Here is a 13,880-nt window from a genome sequence, read left to right on the forward strand (position 1 = left end):
ATTATACAAAACAACAAAATCCAAAAATAATAGTCAGTCAGAACAAAGTGATCAATGAGATGCAAGCATGAGAAATTCAATGTAAAAAATGTAAGTAATACTTAATATATAAGTAATAGGTAAATTATGACTTTGTAATACATGAAAAAAAATAAAATAAAATATTCTAAGAGGCTGTGACTGAAGTCATAGAGACAATAAAGGTTAAATTTCATTTCTTAGTAATTAATCTTAGTAATTATCACCAAGTTTAACTAACTAAGTTGTAATAAAATTACAAACAAGCACCAATGGAAAATTAAAAAAAAAAATGAAGTAAATAAACAGTGTACCCTACCTTTTATATAAAGAGTACGTTTAAGAAATACAGTCAATTCAGCATCACCAGATAATCACACATATCTTTGTCTGAGCTGACTGTTCATCTGGTTTAAATCATTTATACGGCCGTTCCATTATAGTTCCTCTCGTGCTGCACTTCTGACTGACTCTTTGTTTGCAGCTTTGTTAATGTTGATAGCCGCCCTGATTGCTGATTTCATTGATGTCTCAATCCAACCATGAAGGAAGGCTGTGTGCTCACCAGCAAAGTGCACCTTGCCCTCACTTTTAAAGAGCTCTGCAGCATATTCTAAGTGTTGGTAGGGTGTGAATAAAGCAAATGCACCCAAACTATAAGGATCCAAGCTCCACTTCTTCACTATGACCCCTGTGCAGAGATCCCTGACCTTCTTGCCATGAATCTTTTCCAAATCTCTCAAAGCCAGCTCTTTAAGGTCTTCATCGTTTGGACCTAGGAATAGTAGGGAGTTATCAGACCAGGTGTAGGAAGACAAGAGGACACCAATGGTCCTATTTTTTGGGAAACTGTGGCTGGGGTAGTAAATGAAACGAGATGGCCCATCTGTGATGCTCTTCCCCCCCCGGATGCCATCATCCTCCCAGAACCTGTTTTTGAAGGTGAGCAGGACTTTAGTGGAGCTGTCGTAATGGACAGACCTCATGGCGTCCATCTTTTTAATGGAGAGAGGGGGATCGAAATCTATGAAAAGAGCCGCTTTGGCTGTTGTTGTTACCAGGACAAAGTCAGCTTTAAGATCAGTAAAATTTGACTGTTGGCCTCTTTGATATGACACAGTAACTTCATCTGAATGGCTAATAAGCTTGACTGTAGAATTAAGAAGAATGGGGACATCAAGGCCATTCAGAAAAGCTTTGGGGAGAAGGTCTGACCCACCAATCACTTCATAGTACCTTTAAAAAAAAAACAGATATACATTTTAGCATGAATTCTGTAGTAATCAGAGTAGTAAATATTTTAACATTTAAGTGTCTATTTCACTGATTTAAACAATAAAATATAAAATGTACAAGCGCAAATAAAACTCTGTATTTGCCGTATTTTTCGGACCATAAGGTGCACCCGATTATAAGGCACATTAAGTAAAACAAAACAGTCAGATAAGCCAAATTCAAATAATTCTTCTTGCTTCCTCCACTTCTGTACCATTGATTCATTAATGTGGGATTCTCTTGCAGCTGCTCTGTTCCTTCAACTGCGTGACTGATAGCCTTGATTTTGAAATCCAGTTCATAAACATGTCTCTTAACAGGTGCCATTTGTGGGTCCTTATACACACACAATCAACATTATTTACAGGAAGTTTTACTCCGCGAGGCTCCTGACTACAGTAGCCGTATGCTCTGACAATCCATCAAGCGGTGCAGCTTTGTAGCTTACCAAAGTCATACTAAAACCTTTTTTAACAGATTTGAGCGCCGTGTACCATATAAAATCGTTCTGAGGTCAGTAAGCACAACCAAAATTCATACATAAGGAGCACTGTCAATTTTTGAGAAAATTTAAGTATTTTATAGGCCGAAAAAGATGTTACTGTTGACTCCTGCTGACAGCAATACAGCCTAAAGTCACATTTATTTATTTTTTTAACATAAATGACACAGACTAAAAAAGTTAAAACGAAAGTGAGCACATTCCCCAAAAAGTGCTGGTTGGTGTGCTTGGTTTTACAGGTTATTAACAAAATTTGTCCTGTTTTCGAAACAGGTATAGTCAGTTCATTTTAATATCAAGCAAATTACTTGCATTAAATATCAGTGCAATTATTACTAAATTGCATGTGGCAGTTGTTAGTAAATAATTAGCATTTTGGATTTAACCTCCTTGTACTGTTGTAGGTTAAAGTGACCCAGTTTGTTTTGTTTTATTATGAAACTTCAAGTGCAAGTGTAATAAAATGAAAATGTTTTATTTCATATATTTTCACAGTGACACATGTGACATCAAGTCAGCTTTCGAGCTGGTCATGTCCAACTCAATACACAAAATCATTCTCAAAAAGACTCATTTAAAAAGACATTGTACATATTTTGGGAGAATAATGGAACGAGCTGAATAAAATCTATTTGCATGGATTTAGATGGCTTTTTGGGTCCTCATCCTGGCCGGGGTCTGGAAGTCATTTTAACCCCCTTTGGCAAGGACTGCCGAAAAATTGTAAAGAGATGAGCACTGTCAGATGGGAGAGAGACAACCTAGATGCTATTATTATACATCATAAGAAATGCACCTCAGAAATGAACATAACAGGAGGTTTAAATATTCTCCTCCCTGTATTTTGAGCCTGGAGAAAGGAACTCCCCAAATACATTTGCAACAGTTTCAAGATTCAAGACTTTTCATTTTACATGCATTGTTATACAAGGACAACACACAGTGAAATGTGTCAAAAATGTAATGACATCATTCCTGGTTGGGCTCAAACCACCATCCTTTTTGTTAACAGCCAAACACACTAAACGATAACCCTAACCCTAAAGACAATATACAGGAGGTTGAAACTGAGCACCTTTGAGTGAACTATCCATCAACCAGCATTGCAGATTTTCTTAAATACATATTGCAAGTTAAATATATTTGGAAACACAAAGTCACAGATCACACGTGTGTCCACAAACACACCACAGAGTATATTAACAGGCATTTGAAAATGGTCCTAAAACAAACACACAAAAAAAACAGCCAGGTGACCACAGCCAACTTAGATGGCCAAAATCATCCTAAAAGGAAAATTTAAATGAAAAAAAAAAGTAAAAGTAAAGTGTAGCTTTAGCAGAGTTTCTGCAGATAAAAAAGGAGGTTTTCTTAAATACTTGAATAAATTGTACTTAATATACTATCTGACAATACGTAACTGGACAATTATCAGCTGACATTTGGATTCTCATTACTTGGACGGATTCATCATCCACTGTTTTATTGTTTGTGACATTGCAACAGCCTCAATAGGAGTATCATAACTGGTGGTTGTAGCTCCGGTTAGTGAGATCCCTGGCTGTTCCAGTCTGCATGCCAAATATTCTGACAAGATACTAATTAATACTAATAATTTGAGTATTAATGTCTGTGAATGGATAGTAATTGGATAGTAAAAAAAGTCCTGGTGTACATCGGTAAATGAGGTATGCTGTATAGAATAGAATAGAATGCATTGCATTGTCACTATACACATGTACAGGGAGTGCAGAATTATTAGGCAAATGAGTATTTTGTCCACATCATCCTCTTCATGCATGTTGTCGTACTCCAAGCTGTATAGGCTCGAAAGCCTACTACCAATTAAGCATATTAGGTGATGTGCATCTCTGTAATGAGAAGGGGTGTGGTCTTATGACATCAACACCCTATATCAGGTGTGCATAATTATTAAGCAACTTCCTTTCTTTTGGCAAAATGGGTCAAAAGAAGGACTTGACAGGCTCAGAAAAGTCAAAAATAGTGAGATATCTTGCAGAGGGATGCAGCAGTCTCAAAATTGCAAAGCTTCTGAAGCGTGATCATCGAACAATCAAGCGTTTCATTCAAAATAGTCAACAGGGTCGCAAGAAGCGTGTGGAAAAACCAAGGCGCAAAATAACTGCCCATGAACTGAGAAAAGTCAAGCGTGCAGCTGCCAAGATGCCACTTGCCACCAGTTTGGCCATATTTCAGAGCTGCAACATCACTGGAGTGCCCAAAAGCACAAGGTGTGCAATACTCAGAGACATGGCCAAGGTAAGAAAGGCTGAAAGACGACCACCACTGAACAAGACACACAAGCTGAAACGTCAAGACTGGGCCAAGAAATATCTCAAGGCTGATTTTTCTAAGGTTTTATGGACTGATGAAATGAGAGTGAGTCTTGATGGGCCAGATGGATGGGCCCGTGGCTGGATTGGTAAAGGGCAGAGAGCTCCAGTCCGACTCAGACGCCAGCAATGTGGAGGTGGAGTACTGGTTTGGGCTGGTATTATCAAAGATGAGCTTGTGGGGCCTTTTCGGGTTGAGGATGGAGTCAAGCTCAACTCCCAGTCCTACTGCCAGTTTCTGGAAGACACCTTCTTCAAGCAGTGGTACAGGAAGAAGTCTGCATCCTTCAAGAAAAACATGATTTTCATGCAGGACAATGCTCCATCACACGCGTCCAAGTGCTCCACAGCGTGGCTGGCAAGAAAGGGTATAAAAGAAGAAAAACTAATGACATGGCCTCCTTGTTCACCTGATCTGAACCCCATTGAGAACCTGTGGTCCATCATCAAATGTGAGATTTACAAGGAGGGAAAACAGTACACCTCTCTGAACAGTGTCTGGGAGGCTGTGGTTGCTGCACGCAATGTTGATGGTGAACAGATCAAAACACTGACAGAATCCATGGATGGCAGGCTTTTGAGTGTCCTTGCAAAGAAAGGTGGCTATATTGGTCGCTGATTTGTTTTTGTTTTGTTTTTGAATGTCAGAAATGTATATTTGTGAATGTGGAGATGTTATATTGGTTTCACTGGTAAAAATAAATAATTGAAATGGGTATATATTTGTTTTTTGTTAAGTTGCCTAATAATTATGCACAGTAATAGTCACCTGCACACACAGATATCCCCCTAAAATAGCTAAAACTAAAAACAAACTAAAAACTACTTCCAAAAACATTCAGCTTTGATATTAATGAGTTTTTTGGGTTCATTGAGAACATGGTTGTTGTTCAATAATAAAATTATTCCTCAAAAATACAACTTGCCTAATAATTCTGTACTCCCTGTATGTGCAATGTGCAATAATAACAGTGTGCAATACACATACACTTCTTCTTCTTTTTTATTACTAAGTTAATATACTGTGTTGTGTTGTTTGTGTTGCGTTGTGATGTGTCATATCATGTCGTGTTGTGTTATATGTAGTGCCGACAGTTTTCCAATTTCATTGTACTACCGTACTATGTATGACTGTGCAATGACAATAAAGAGTTATCTTATCTTATCTTATCTTATCCTATGTACAATGAGCTACAGAGCATCTCCTAATCAGTGAAGACATGTGGGAAAATAAATGGGCACAGTTCTGCAGCACATATACAAAAAAAATATGAAAAGTACTCAAAAAATAGCAGATGTACAAATATCCAATGAGGTTATATATTTAAAGTCTGAGTTATTGCACATAAATTAAATATTGCACAGTGGTGATAGTAGTTGTCTCTGTATAGAGCAAAGTCCTTGGATAGCAGAAAATCAATTGTGGAACTGTGTTGTCGGTGTATGTGTGAGTTCAGGGAAGAATCTATTTGCCAGTCTGTGGGTCTATTTGCTAACGATACGAATAGTAATTAGTTAGATTACTCGTTACTGAAAAAGTAACGCTGTTAGTAACGGCGTTACATGTAATGCCATTATTCCCATCACTGGTCGTCAGTGCATGTGTAAGTTCAGGGTGGTTATGGCCTTTGAGAAGAATTTATTTGTGAGTCTGAGGGCCTTTGTGCTTTGTGCTGATACACCTGTAGTACTTCCCTGAGGGAAGCAGGTTGAACAGGTCAAAACCAGGGTGGGAGCTGTCTTTGATGATGTTTGCTTATCTGCTGAGGCAACGGGAGGGATAAATGTCCATCAGGGAGGGGAGAGGGCAGCCAAAGATCTTCTGTGCTGCCTTGACTACACTCTGAAGCCTTGCTCTATCTGCCTTACTGCAGCTGCCACACCATACTGTGATGCAGTATGTTAACAACTCTTGATGGAAAAGGTGCTTTGAAAGTTCAAGTAGAGTAAGTCCTGTAACCTGTTAATTTACAAAGACAGGTGAAACCAAAGATCTCAAATTTGGACTCGCCAGACAAAGCACAGAATTCCATTGTAATTGTGTTTCTTGGCAACAAAACTTAATTCTGCTTGTTGCTTTTCCTTAGTAGTGATATTTTTAGCAGCAATTTGACCATAAAGGTCTAATTGACACAGTCTGCTCTGAGCAGAGCAGATGTATCTGCTACTGGAACTCTGTGTGGCATTTATCTGGGCTCTAATCTCAGGTGCTTTTAACCTGTGCTTGCTGAGGCTGGTGACTGATGAATTTATTCTAAGCAGCAAAGGTGACTCTTGGTCTTCCTTTCCTGGGGCGGTCCTTGTGTGAGCCAGTATTGTTATGATGCTTGATGGAAATATTAAATATATTAAAAATAGCAATTTTTAAGACTGACTAACCTTCAGTTCTTAAAGTAATGATGAACTGTCATTTCTCTCATCTTAGCTGATTGGTTCTTGTCATAAAATATATTCATAATTCATAATATGGCAATAATATGGGCGATCGTGGCTCAAGAGTTGGGAGTTCGCTTGTAATCGGAAGGTTGCCAGTTCGAGCCCCTGCTTGGACAGTCTCGGTCGTTGTGTCCTTGGGCAAGACACTTCACCCGTTGCCTACTGGTGGTGGTCAGAGGGCCCGGTGGCGCCAGCGTCCGGCTGCCTCGCCTCTGTCAGTGCGCCCCAGGGTGGCTGTGGCTACAATGTAGCTTGCCATCACCAGTGTGTGTGAATGTGTGGATGACCGGTTGTGTAAAGCGCTTTGGGGTCCTTAGGGACTAAATTAATTAATAATTAATTAAATTAATTAAAGCACTATACAAATACAGGCCATTTCATTTGTCAAATAGGGCTGTCAGCTGTGTGCCAACCTGGCTTCTGCACAACATGGTGGTCCCAAGCCCATTAAGAAGGCGAGAAATTCCACACAAGATCCCTGAAAAGGCACACCTGTGAAGCAGGTAAATAAATCATGAAGCTCATTGAGAGAAGGCCAAGGGTTTTCAATGCAGTCAACAAAGCAAGCAGTGACTACTTTGAGGAGTCCATGTTATAAGGCATATTTAGAATTATGTAATTTTTTTCTTTGCTACATAGTTCCGTATATCTAGCTTAACATATTAGGTTTGTATCTACAATGTTGAAAGTATTAAAATTAAAGAAAAACCATTAAATGAGAAAGTGTGTGCAAATTATTGACTTGTATTGTAAATAGTGTTTTCATGAATTAGTAAAATGAGTAACATGCATTACTCATTTAACAATAAAAACAGTCACAGAGCATCCAGTATGATATGACCTCTGCCCTGTTACCAGATCTGAAAAGGGGACAGTACACATGTTTTTTTTTCCTTTCATTCCTCAAGTCCTATCTTTGCTGTAGAGGACAGTTTGAGCTGGAAAATTACAGTGTCAATAGATAAAACTTTGCCACACGCCCACAGATACACACTCACAGTTTCACAGTTTTGTATGCAGATTTAATAAGACTATAGATGCCGTGCCGTTTTATAACTTTTCTGGTCACCTTGCATAGCAATACCAACAACAACCATTAGATGGGAGCAGAGCAAATGTTTTTTCTCAACTACTGATCTGTGATCTTTAACAGATTACCCGTCACCACCAAACCATCTAAAAAAAAAAAAAAGCTTTAGCATTGCGGAGCTCTGTGTGGTGTTCATGTTGTTGTTGCTACTTCTGATAGACTAAATTCTGAATGAAAGTGTAGTGGGAGAGAGTCAGCTGAATGCTGGCTGTTAGGTCTGTGTTTCGCAGGCCCCGCTGGTTTAGACTTATTCCCATGAACAAAGCAAGACAGAGCTCCATCCATTTTAACTTGCAAGGGGAGCTGATAGGACCAGGGTCTTGGAGCTGCAAGCTCCTCACCTGATCCCAGACAACTCCCAAGAGCCAGCCTCCCCTACAGCCTTTTATTAACTCTGTGGTCACACAAACATCTCATTAATCATGCAATCTGACACATCTGATGTGTGTGTCTCTATGAGCATGTGATGTGATCAGTGATATGTGTGTGTGTCTTTGTAGGAAACAGAAGTCAGCATTCATCCTAAAGATGTAATCACTCTGCTTCAAATCAGATTTTATATTCTGCACAAAAAATAACCACCATTTGTGCACCACCTCACTTATCTTCTGTATTATAACATCACTGACACCCACTCAGCTCCTGTCTTCTGTTTTCATACAGTCTGACCAAAAACATATAGAAAGGCTTCTTATTTTATTTTAGCTTTAAACAACACACCACTTTTTCACTTCAACCACATTTCAGTTACAGACTTGCACAGAGTCGTGCTTCACAGGTATATTTGACTGCTGACCACAAACTTGGTGTTTCTGTTTCGAAAAAAAAAAAAAAACTGTTTAAAAACACCTTAAGATTAGGGGTTAACCACGGTAACTGCCTTTGAGAGCTAATGCAGCTCTTTTCTTGTAACAGCAATTATACACTTGTAAAAAAAACATCTAAATAACAAACTTGTGCTTTTGTTAGTATTCAAACTTTATATATACTAAGAACCACATGGGTCTGGCTTGCACTTGTACCTAACTGAATACACACAAGCTATATCAATTTATAGACATGCACACTAAACCTGATCTGAAAACGTACTGTACAGCTTGTTCAAGTACAAGCTGGATAAACCTGGATGACTTCATTGTTTTCACTCTTGCTTATGTCATCAGTCAGTTCTCTCTCTGCTCACTGTGAGGCATAAAGGAAGGGCAAGGGAAAAAAAAGTAACTAAACTATTTTGTTTTTCAGCATGTCACACACCAACGTGCTTTTGATTTTAAACATTAGCTTTCAGAGCATCTGTTGTGCATCAGTCAGTGATTTTCTACTATGGCTTGGGCATAGTAGAAAATACACAAGCTGTGGGCAATTCTGCGATGGTTCCTGGTTCTGCTATGACAACAGGTGGAATTAAATCAGTTTACCTAATACTTTATTTTTACTTAATAAAACACTTATTTGCCTTAGATTGTTGCAAAGTACTTGGGAATGTTTCTAATATTGCTTAATATCAATGCCAGTGTTATAATAGGTTTTAATCACAGTTTAGTGTCACACAGGCCTAAAGTCTAGTTATGGATCTAGAGGACAGTCCACATTCATCTTGTGTTAAAAAGACACAGAGACGGGTAACTACAGTAACATCAGTGATGATGTTTGCTGCTCACTATAGTTATGACTAAGTCACAATTTCAGCAGATGGATTTGTTGGATTCATTTTTTGAACTAAGCTAAAAAATTATAATTTTTTGGATGAAATAAATAGATGTAAACAATCAGATCATCCACTTCTACACTGTATCTGAAATATTCACAGGTACTGAATATGTATAGTTAAGACTAACTGACTCCACATTAATGCTGCTCTTAAACCAGCAGTATCCGGCCATACTCTCAGTGAGCAAAGTCACTTTGAACATCAGTAGTTCAGTACATCAAGTCTGCATTTGGTATTTAATTAATATTAACTTTTATTAGGGTTAATCATAAAATAATGCTCTTTCTGCAAAGGTCCAAGTGGCAGAGTTGTTGATAATGTTGCTTCTTTTTCCTCCTTCAGTCTCAGTACACTCCACTGTCAATTGTACAAATATATTTGATGATGCAGGATGATCCTGCTGGTGTTGACCTATTAATTTTGCTGCAGCAGTCTGTTTTCCATTTTATGCACAATAAAGGACCCCTTCACAATAAAATGTTACTGTTACTGTATTCAAAGAACTGTAATCTGTTTGGAATGATATAAAAAGAAACTGTATCTGAAACAAAGAAGATCCTTTTTTTTTTCAATTCCTTTATTTAATCATTAAACTAAAATAAAATAAAACACTACATGTCCATGGATAACACCTATGTTGAACAAGTAAAGAAATAATAATAATGATGAGAAGAAAAAACATTACGAGATCGTACGGTTACAGTGTAACCTTGGTTCTCATGAGAGACTATCTCTGCACCGTGAGGTCGCTTTAGCTTGAATCAAAGACTAAAGAATAAACAGTTAAAAGTACTGGGCAGTTCTAACATGAAGTGGCCACCTCAGTTTTTAACCTCAGTTTTTTCAAAGTCTAGATCTTGGATTATTTAGGATCATTTCATTGGATGACCTGATAAGAGTGTGACCATGAATATTTTCAGACTGATGCAGCGGTGTCAGCCCATTCAGAATCATGATCATAAAATGAATTAATTAAATCTTTAAAAAGTGTATCCTAAAATTGACAGAAAGTCAACGAAGGGAGCCTTGAACCTCAAAAATGACTTCAAAATTATGAGGATGGAGGGTTTTGTCTTGTGAAGACCAAATGCTATGTCCTCATAAAGTACACAGACACACACCTACACACACAGTACTTGGATGCAGGGGGCACAAAAATCCGCACAGAATAAAATCAAAGTACTTCATTCATTATATTAAGTTATAATGATATTAATAGCTGATTTGTGAAATATATCATTAGCAATACATGAATTATTTTATCCACAACCATGTTTATAGTTGGACCATGCTAACAAGGTTGGAAACATGACTATTTCTTTTTTATGCCTTTACTCCACTGGGCCTCATTTGTAACTGAGAAAGAAAGCTCAAACAAATAATGTCCAGATGATTGAGCTATTATCTAATGCAATCACCTGTAACATTTGGAACTCAATTTAATTCAATTTCATTTGTGAATTGACACCAAATCTGAAGTAAATTTGTTTTCACATTTCTAATCATTGTGAATTCTTTACGTATCATTATACAGAGACCTGTAATACAGTAAGCACTTACGAATACACAATACACAGATTTTAACTGACTGCAAAATGATACACGATAAACAATACGGGATGTTTCTAAGTTACTTCCTTGTTTTCAGTCTCACTCAGTGATGGGCATGTTTTTTAATTGTAGAATAGAAAGGTTCCTCTGCCACAGGTTGGTAGATATCTTGTGAAGGTTTGTATGCAACAGCAGATTTCACTGTTTCTGCTTTGAAGAGAGATAGAATTGAATATGTTGGTTAACAAAATTGTATGTAATTCAAACAGTTATCTGCAACACTTTTCATCATATCTCTGAAATAACATTGTTCAAATTGTGATAATAGATGCAATAAACAGGGAGAACAATGTAATTACAACATAATTAATTATAACATTATTAAGGGAATTCAAAATAACAGTTTTGGATTTTAGCTGAATAATGTCAAACTGAAATGTATATGATGTGGTAATATACAATGTATAGAGAATAATTAAACAGCTGATGAGTAAGCTGACCAAAAGAATGTTAAACTGTGTTATACAGTCTGACAGCTGCTGGTAATAATGACCTGCGGTAGCGCTCCTTCCTACACTGTGGGTGTAAAAGTCTACTGCTGAACGAGCTGCTCAGTGCTCGTACAGTTTCATGCAGGGGGTGGGAGGTGTTGTCCATGATGGATGTCAGTTTAGACAACATCCTTTACTCCCCAACCTGCTCAATGGACTTCAGCGGACAGTCCAGGACAGAGCTGGCCCTTCTGACCAGTTTGTTGAGTTTCCCCATGTCCCTCTCTGCCATTCCACCACTCCAGCAGACCACAGCACAAAAGATAGCAGATGCCACCACAGTGTGGTAGAAATACTATGATAGCAACAAAAAAGTAATGTATTTGCAGTGTTTGGAAGTAAACGTTTTTGTTAGAAGGATGGTTTTGTGAAATTATGAAAATGGCTGTGCTGATCCATGTTCTGTTAGGGTCAAGAAAGTGTTTGGTGGACAGACGAAAGAAGACGATGAGACTTAATGGCGGAATGAATAAGTGTAGGTAAGCATTCAATGGAAGGGGTTAGCAAATGAGAGAGCATGAGCGGGGGGGATCGAGGAGAGTTAGTGAATCAGCAAGTACAGCGGATTAGTAAGGAAGAAATTAAAGCAGCTATGAAGATAATGAAGGGTTGAAAGATGAGTGGTACTGATGACTTAGGTTTTTCCAGGGGAGACAGCAGATTTTACTAAATGTTATGACTTATTGCTTTTCTATCACGTTATTACCAAAACAGAAATATACTATAATATCACAATGAATCTTACCAAGAGGTTGAGTGCCACCCTGGCCCAAAGAATGATAAACTGGATTAGGACACAATTCAGCTTCATCTGATGGAGACAAACAGTGGGAGTGAGGGAGCAGATAACCATAGTAAAATTCGTGATGACGACCCATGTCTGCCTTTTCTTGTATTTAACAGAACTAATGTCATGTTTTCTGATATTCCAAATTAGGAAACATAACCTCACTGCTAACAGGAAAAGCACAAGCTAGCTGTAAGCTATGTACGATTCCTAAACACACGACTAAACACTCAATACTAAATACTGCACACTGTACTTGATTTAGAGATTCACAAAAAAGTGAAATTTAATCATTTAAATTTGTTGAGTTTCCGGTGTATTACTTTAGGTCTTTACATTACAAATATAAAGTGCCTCAGGTGACTATTGCTGTGATTTGATACTTTAAAAACAAATGGAATTGAAAAGGGTGTATTTCTCCTTCACAGTTATTAAAATAAGTAAATAAATAAAAACCTTAGTCCATTTATGCAAAATGAAATGAAATAAGTTCATGTTTTTGTGTTTTTGTTTTGTTTGTTTTTTAACTTTTGGGCTTTTTAAGTAATAATTTTCAAGTATGTATAAAATCTAAAAAAATATTTCTAATTTACATTAGTTCTAATGGAAGCTGAAGGCATGCCTCGGGTTATAAAACAAGCACAACCATTCTCGCTTGTATCAGCAAACTCATGACCTTCATATTAGATACTTTATCTGAGGTGTAAGTCCAGGAAGTGAACATTCAAACATGCCTTGTTAAAATGTGATGCCTATCTGATCATTAATAATAAGAACGTGTCACATCAGATTCCACAGTATTTCTTAAAGGGTTAAAAATCCCCCAAAACTTAGGTTGGGTTTTAATAGCTTTTTATGTGATCTAAGGGGCTTAGAAAGAAAAGCGTCTGGACTTCTTTAAGTTGCTTGAAGACGTTTCACCTCTCATCCGAGTAGTTTCTTCAGTTCTAGGGTCAAATGGTGGAGAGTCCCAGATTTAAGTCCTGTGGGAGTTTCCCCCAAGAGGGACAAAAGGACCCCCTAATGATCCTCAACCTAGTCACATGAGCCAAGGTGTGAAAATAGGTGTAGGTCACAATCTGAATCTGTCATGATCTGAAGAAGCTTCACAATCAGCCAGGGTTTCCAGTGAGCTCGTTGTGAAACCTAGCCCCCCACCCTGAGTGGGCGTTAAGGCGTCTGGGAAGGGATCTCAAAACTGGATTATAGATGGCAGACAATTGGTGTCGCAAACCACCGCCTCTGTTCAAAGATGGTCGCTCACAGTGCACATAAATGGCTTCTTTCACTCCTCTTTCAAACCATCTGTCCTCTCTGTCCAAAATGTGAACATTGGCATCCTCGAAAGAGTGTCCTTTGCCTTTTAGATGCAGATGAACTGCTGAGTCTTGTCCAGTGGAGGTGGCTCTTCTATGTTGTGCCATGCGCTTGTGAAGTGGCTGTTTGGTCTCCCCAATGTAGAGGTCTGAGCATTCTTCGCTGCACTGTACAGCATACACCACATTGTTAAGTTTCTGTTTAGGAGTTTTGTCTTTAACTTCTTTAACTTCTTCACATTTGCATAGTGTTTAAAGACATCCTGGGCCATCTGACCTCAGGAAATCA

General features: G+C 38.1%; 1 protein-coding gene and 1 pseudogene across 1 annotated transcript in view; both read right to left on the bottom strand.

The window, feature by feature from the left end:
• Positions 1 to 291: 291 nt before the first annotated feature.
• Positions 292 to 3,266, bottom strand: LOC146390124 (L-amino-acid oxidase pseudogene; annotated as a pseudogene).
• Positions 3,267 to 10,007: 6,741 nt separating this feature from the next.
• The window catches only part of LOC146390125 (high affinity immunoglobulin gamma Fc receptor I-like), a 31,520-nt gene continuing 27,647 nt past the window's right edge, over positions 10,008 to 13,880 (bottom strand). Inside the window, exons 8-9 of the mRNA XM_084923189.1 lie at positions 12,234 to 12,299; positions 10,008 to 11,147 (exon numbers count right to left, since the gene is read on the bottom strand). Of these exons, the coding sequence (XP_084779315.1) occupies positions 11,041 to 11,147; positions 12,234 to 12,299 (173 nt within the window). The 3' untranslated portion in view covers positions 10,008 to 11,040. The remainder of the gene's footprint in view (positions 11,148 to 12,233; positions 12,300 to 13,880) is intronic.

This window comes from Perissodus microlepis, chromosome 3 (genome assembly GCF_051167445.1).
Source record: "Perissodus microlepis isolate ML-2025 ecotype Zambia chromosome 3, ASM5116744v1, whole genome shotgun sequence".
In the NCBI taxonomy this organism is placed as follows: Eukaryota; Metazoa; Chordata; class Actinopteri; order Cichliformes; family Cichlidae; genus Perissodus; species Perissodus microlepis.